The sequence below is a fragment of the Eutrigla gurnardus genome, assembly GCF_963514095.1.
Source record: "Eutrigla gurnardus genome assembly, chromosome: 17".
In the NCBI taxonomy this organism is placed as follows: domain Eukaryota; kingdom Metazoa; phylum Chordata; class Actinopteri; order Perciformes; family Triglidae; genus Eutrigla; species Eutrigla gurnardus.
The window spans coordinates 12,621,579-12,628,663 of record NC_139928.1 but is presented as its reverse complement, the minus strand read 5'-3'; the positions used below and the strand labels follow the sequence as shown (position 1 = coordinate 12,628,663).

At 44.9% G+C, this 7,085-nt stretch overlaps 1 protein-coding gene across 5 annotated transcripts; it reads right to left on the bottom strand.

The window, feature by feature from the left end:
- Window positions 1-1,785: 1,785 nt before the first annotated feature.
- klhl38a (kelch-like family member 38a) lies at window positions 1,786-7,002 on the bottom strand. Of its 5 annotated transcripts, none has more exons than XM_084031728.1 (4): window positions 5,649-6,359; window positions 4,060-5,410; window positions 3,805-3,910; window positions 1,786-3,468 (listed from the first exon to the last, which is right to left on the bottom strand). In XM_084031728.1, the coding sequence occupies exons 2-4, from the start codon at window positions 5,407-5,409 to the stop codon at window positions 3,179-3,181; spliced, it is 1,746 nt and encodes a 581-aa protein (XP_083887854.1). In that variant the 5' UTR covers window position 5,410; window positions 5,649-6,359; the 3' UTR covers window positions 1,786-3,178. The 5 variants fall into 5 exon arrangements, with proteins under 5 accessions (XP_083887854.1, XP_083887853.1, XP_083887855.1 ...); XM_084031727.1 differs by lacking the exon at window positions 5,649-6,359 and adding an exon at window positions 6,489-7,002 and having other exon boundaries at window positions 1,787-3,468; XM_084031729.1 differs by lacking the exon at window positions 5,649-6,359 and adding an exon at window positions 6,489-7,002 and having other exon boundaries at window positions 1,787-3,468; window positions 4,060-5,378.
- Between the last annotated feature and the right edge of the window lie 83 nt (window positions 7,003-7,085).

Here is a 7,085-nt window from a genome sequence, read left to right as displayed (position 1 = left end):
AGGGAAGTCTTCCTTCACATCACCCTGTGATGTTAGGGACATCTGCTGGTGGAAGGTGTGTATTGCAGGAATTTTAAATTACTGTTAATCAGCATAATCAGATAGATTAATTGTGAATTAAGTGTTGCCACACAGATGATAGTAATTTTTTACTTGATCCCTTTACAAATTAATAAAAAAATATTAGTTTCAGAATGCACATTAAATTGATTCTGATCCTCATTTTCCCTTGAATGCTACAGTTTGTATACACTTTGTAGCTTTCACTACTAAAAGTTTTAAGTGTACATTTGGTAGACATTTTTGAATGAACTAAAACATATAAAACAAAACATTCAGTTGTGGCTTACACATTTAATTTAAAAATAAAAGTCATACAGTATCTGAATAGGATGACGTGTTTGATCTAATGGGTCTTGAGTGAAAGAAGAAGACTTTCTCTTAGCATTTCTCCTCCACCTGGCTGTATAGGTTTAAACACTAATCTCCCAGGCCATCACATTAACAGAGGGGAAACGCCAGAAAGCAAGAAAATAAACTCATATTATTGTAGTTATTGGGATCTGGGTCTAAAATCAAAATTTTAAGGGTCTTGAAAAGCTTATATTTTTCAATACATGCCTTCACACTGTAAGACCTGGCTGAATAATCAGATTTAGCTCAAATGAAAGTGTATGTAAATACTGTCACTGCCTCTGGGCTTGTTAACCCACACAGCTTCATGTTGGTTTATGCTGATAGACATTAATGGCTAGCATGCATGCCGCTCCTATATATGCATTTCCTGCTTCTGACCACACTTGCTGTATGTGTGTGTGTGCGCACACATGCACATACAGCACACACAGAATGTGCTAGCATTGAAATGCTATCCCTTGATGGGTTAGTAACGGACTGAAAATAACCTGGCAGGCCACAGCCTCATTGAAGGGTGACCCTCACACACTGGTTTCTATGGAAAGACGGCAAGTAAACACACAGTCAAACAGTGTGAATAGGCTGTGTATTTAGCAGCGGCTCAATACAAATTTCCACAGGGTGTTGTTCTGTAATGCTGATCTGGCTAACTGAGTAAAGCACACGACATCCGACTCAATCTGTCCCAGTGGATTTACATTTTAAGGGTTAAGGTTCACTGTTTGGGTTTAGACTGCGGGGTGTTTTGTGTGGTTCTGTACATCTTGCGTTACTTAGTAATCCACATACACAGAGGGTTATTGTGAGGCGTTCAGAGTGACCGGGCTAACAAGGAGCCGTTTAACTCAATGACGGTCTGGGCTTGCCAGTGTTGGAGTGTAATTAAATTCCCTTATGGTTACTGCTCCTGGGCAAGTTTCAATCTTTCCCCACAAATGTGCCGAGATTAAAATGTAAGACCAGAGTCTGATCCTGGAGCTTTTCCCCTGAGGTCTGCTTCACCCGCGGGACTGCATACAGGGGTGGGAATTAAACAGTTAGTAGCTTTCCATCGTAGTTGTTGCAGTGATACTTAATGATGTATAGAGAACAAATGTGTCACCTGATAGCTGGGGAACATGTTTCTGTATCTGTGTCAACAATGCTCCCTTGAGTATGAAGGCGAAATGACTCCGCTGGTGGAGAAGCGTTTTAGTCTGCACCGAAGACAGTCCAGTAAAAAAACAACAACAACAAAATAATAACACAACATTTTGTACCGCTGTTCAAAACAGATTATATTATCTGTTCTAATTGTGTGCAGGGAAATTCAAAGAAATAAATTAGAAATGGTCTTTGCAGTATCACCACATACATAAACATAAATAACAGAAATGCATATCTAAAGTGTTAGCACGTTGGATAGCATAATAAAACATTTTAAAGAAAGAAAAGTGTCAGTTGTGTGAGCAATGGTGATGCAATCTTAAATAGCCTTCACTACGGGGATGCATGCCATGGATGATCCAGTGGGGTGATAACAGGGTTGCCACGGCAACTGTTACCAAGTGCAGGAACTGGAGCACAACAGCAAATGCATCCTCCGTGAGGGTCAAGAGGGTTACAGGGCCAAGGCAGAAGTACCGATAGTGACCTGTAGAGAGGCTCCACAGTCTCTTTGTCTTTTGTTCTCAGGTGAATAGATTGCAGGTTACATGTGAACATGAGTACAGTTGCAAACCTTGAACATATCCCCCCCCCCCCCACACCATATCCAGTCATAGTTGCCCTTAGCATCCCTACCATGCACTTACATCAAAGGCAGCGTTGTCACATGTACTCACATCAACATAGCTGCCCGAGAAGCCTTTTTCTTTATCCAGCAATGGAGATATTAAAAGTAAACCACCACTGAACTACACACGTCTGTGTTTACAGTGCTTCAACTAATATAAAACATTTTTTTTTTCATCTAACATACACTTCATATGTTGTAAGCAAAAACATGAGACAGTCAAGAGCATGCTTTGCTGGGGTTTGAGGAAACAATTGGGTTCCTTTCAAAAAAATCAAGCCAGCTAAACTGGAATAAAGTTGGCCCAGAAAATGTGTTTAAGTAAAATTGTGCTTCTCATCGACATTTCAGGAAACATGATAACCTACTGTACTTTGCAGGGGGAGCTTGTTGACGCTCTGTCGCAATTCATCATCTCGTCAGCAAATGCACTCTGATAGAAGCATGTGGAATGTATTTTTTTCTATAAAGTGCAAATCACATTAGCTGTCTCATCTGTTGCTTTCAATTTAACATGAGAAGCAGAGCTCGTGGAGTAAACAAGCACATATCATTCCTTATGTGCAACAGGGGAAACCAGCTGCAGCTGCCAGGCAGTGATATTCTGTGTAGAAATGTCAGGGAAATTAAAGCATTAACACTTTTAGGTACCAACAAAACGATCGCAGCCATCTGTGGAAAAGGAGCTTTTTGGATTATATATGTGTCTGAACAGCTGCTTGTTATGTAAGTCGTAAAACGTCTGTTGTTTTCTCAGTTGGGTTCGACCCCCAGGTGCCTTAGAATTAACACCTCTGCTCCTCAGCTGAGTTCCCCCTTTGATTCAGATTATAGTCGGCCTGGCCCTAATGTGCTGCTAAGTTGTGGCAGAGACGTGAAGGAATGCAGTCATTTATTAAATGGTTTCCCATTTGTGCAGTCAGGCCAGTAAATCATGGCAAAGGTGAGGTGAAGAACATGTAGCCAAGAGGCTGGTTGGATGGTGGGTCATGGTGGGTTGGGTCTGTTGGAAACGCAGACTAGCGGCAAGGAGCCGTGGTCGAAGAGCTTGTATGGCAAAGAACCTTTCGAGGTCCAAACGTCCGTCTTGGGGTCGTAACACTCGAAGCAGTCCGAGTCCTCGATGACGTCGTGGCCGTTGAGGATGCGTCCGCCGGTGACAAAGAGTTTGTTGTTGATCACTGTGGCGCTGTGATGCATCCGCCGCTCCTTTAGGTTCTCACACTTGACGAATTTGTTGGCTTTGGTGTCATAGGCGATCATTCGCCTGGAGTATCCTGGAAACGTGATCGTCACAGAGCACACGTTAAAGATCTGGTGATGTTTCATTATTTTACAGAACCAATGGAAAAACCAACTGAACTGAAGTTTTTCTGTTTGTATTGTAAGACTGATTTAGTTTATTCATCTGTGCTGTAGAGTTCCATTGAAATGTGTATTAATGTGCAACTAAAACTAGTCCCAAACAAATGCACTGTACCTCCTGTTTGAGTATTGTTCGTTATAAAATAAATATCCTGGAAAGGATTACCGCAATCTTTAAAAAATTAAACTATATTTTGTGTTTTTGACTATTGGACCGTCCAGCTATGGCAGCCATTCTTTAAGCTCACCTCCTATGATGTAGATCTTGTCTTCAATGACAGCAGCAGGAGCACAGACGTTTTTCACCGTCCTTGTTTCGAGCCTGGACCACAAGTTACGAGAGATGTGATACACCTGTTGACACACCACAAACGTTGACAGTCAACCTCTTAGTACAGCATCAAATACTGATTTTCAACTGTCTGTAGGCTATTTGGGTGGCAACTATGTAGGAGACTCGAATGCTAATTAAGTGCTTCTAGCATTTAGAAGTCTGACTCTACCTGAATCAGCCTGACTGGATTCTGCATTGCGTCCTCTCCTCCGAAAACGTAGATCCGCTGATCACATGCTGCAACGGCGGGATGCAGCGCCGCTGTGGGCATCGGAGCCATGGCCTCCCATTGGTTAAACATACTGTTGTATCTCTCCACAGACTGGGAGATCTTCTTGTCCACGCCGATGCCTCCCAACACAAAAATAAAGTGCAGATAGGAGACACTTTGGTGGGCATACCTCGGCTCCAACATGGGCTCAGCAGTCCGCCACTGGTTGGTCTTCAGGGAGAGTGTGTAAACTGTGGCGCTGACTGAGCTGTCACCTGATGTCATGCAGAGGCTGAGCCCGCCGAGCACGTAGAGGATGCTATGAATACACACATATGCAGCTTTGTAGAGGCGCAGAGGCAGCTTGGCCAACCACTGCCAACGATGGGTCCTTTCATCGTACAGCAGGGCTTCTCGTGAGGTCTGCTCATTGTTTTTGCGTCCTCCGACCACGACCAGTGTCTCTCTGCAGGTGTAACGCCGCGGCGTGGTCCAGAGAGGCTTGAGCTCCCGGCTACACTTTGTGCTGACCGTAAGCATGAGGCGGCGCACTGACTCGATGATCTCGGTGCAGAGGGTGGAGGACTGCACCAGTGGGTCGTTGGCGATGAACTGGAAGAGGTACGTTGGATGGATGTAGCGAAGACGGACCTTCTTGAAGAGGTCGTGGATGGCGCCGCGTCGTGAGAACGGGTCGTGGTGGATCCACGCCAGGAGGGTCTCAAACACTTGCTCCTCCTCGGCACAGAGTCGGTCGTCCTCGAGGTAACACATGAGCTCAGGGAGAGACAGCTCACAGAAGTCCTCTGTGGCAGCCACGTCAGAGAAACACCTCACGGCCATCTCCTTTGCCCTCTCCCTCAGACTCTCACAGTGAAGGATCTCCGAGAGTCGGATCATGCTCAGGCAGTTCTCCGGACTCAGCTGCCCCTGGAGGAACATGGAACAGGCCTCAAAGAGGCTTCCATAGTGAAGCATGGAGGCGGCCTGCATGAGCGGGAGGACAAGGTCCATGGTGATGGTGATGCAGCCGGTGTAGACGTAGTCCACGATGCCACTGAGGACATTTGGAGAGATCCCCTTCAGGTTCACCCGGGCCTGACTGCTCTCCAGAAAGTTGCTGCAGAACATGGCGTGGAAGTAGGGGCTGCTGGACACCAGCACGTTCCTGTGGCAGGGGATCTCCTGGTGCTCCGTACAGAGCAGGACGTCGGTCAGGATCCGTCCCTGGCGGAGGATGTTGAGCTGGACAAGCAGGTGGCAGGGAAGTTCTGAGTCTTTGAAAGAGAAAATATCTCTTAAGGCCATTCTGTGGAGAGAATCCATGATTTTTCTATTGTCCATTGGAAAAAGATAGTTGACATTACACTGACACATTTCAAAGTAGGGATGCCTCTACAAACAGGTTTGAATCGATCAATAATCCAGCAAATTGAAATGATGAAACTGGTGCGACACACCTTGTCCTGTTAGTCATTTTAAATAATGTATTATACATTATGCTCGCAAGGGATCACAGTGTTATTTGACATGATTAATTCACTTACATGATTATTTATCTGGCTTTCCCCTTTGCCCTCAGAGTAACCATGCCGATGATTACAAACCGTTAGCCCACTCTCAAACTCCTGCAGTGCAGCTGTCCTTAATACTGATGGATACGGACTCCCAGATTTCTATTTTTGCCCCCTCTGAATTATCTTGATATCTTGTATCCATGTACCATTAGGCGACATCTCCCTTATCAAACAGCCCATCATTAAACATTAACAGAACTGTGTTTGTCTCTCCATCCCCCTCTGAATTCATCTCTCTCTCTCTCTAGTGCCATCGCCGTTGCTGTTATGTTGTGTTTTTCCTCCATCATATTCCTCCACACTCATTCTCTGTCTCTCCCTGACTGGAGGTTTCGTGATAATCCCACTGTTTAAAGAACGGGAACGTCATCGGGCTATTAGCAACACTAAGTCTTATAATCACACCCAGCTACTGATTTACTCCCACTTACGGGGCCAGGCCTGTTTGATATATTTGGACCCCTGATCATTATTGTATATTATAAAATGACTGCGAGTCATTTCACAACTCATGGTTTCCCCTCGGATCCTGATTAATGAACCTGCTGGAAGAGACCAAGAACCTCTTGAGTGAATTGCATCAGAAATGAAAACTTAAACTATATTCAATCACTTGGGCTACATCATCAATAAAGTGAATTTATCTATCGTGTAATTAACATAGCTTTGTGAGCATGTGTGTCTCCCTTTCAAGCAAAATGTCCAATTTTACAAAGTAACAAAAGCACTCAAATATTTAAATATCCTATTTTTGTCAAACATATGAGTTTGAGAGAAACGTGTTGCTGAGGAACCTGAGTGAATCCTTACCTCCTGCCCTCAGAAAATCAAGAATCGGCTTTCCAAAAATGTCTGGATGATCTGGTAAAACATATCAGTCCCGATCAAAAGACGACCGACACGTTGTCCAGAGTGGAAGTGGGTAGTGTAGTCAGGGAGCATGACACAGAGAAACGACGAGGCTTTTCAGTTAGGCGCTGTGGAGCTCGCCATGAGGCCACTGTGTACATTCCTGCAGCTAAGAATAGTATCCCGGGCCACCGTGACTCCGGCCAGGCCTCTCATGTGACGCAGAGCTGTTTGGTACCCATTTGCCGGCTTAACAGCTCTTGCAGAGTCCAGTGGAGAGAGTGTTTACAATAGCCAGGGGAGAGGGAATCATCACAGGGTCCTGACTCAGCCATCAAGCCCCCCGAGTTGGTGTTTAATCAAAGCATCCCCAAGCTGCTAACCCTTGTCCATCTTCGTGTGCTGTTTAAGTCCTCCTCCTCCTCCTCCTCCTCATGTGTGTAACCCAGGATGAAGGTAAATATAGAGCAGTGCTGATGGGCCGGTTTGATCAGGACAAACAGCTGTAAGAATTGGGCTCAAAGATGTGGTGCTGTTTCTGTGTACAACTGGAGACGA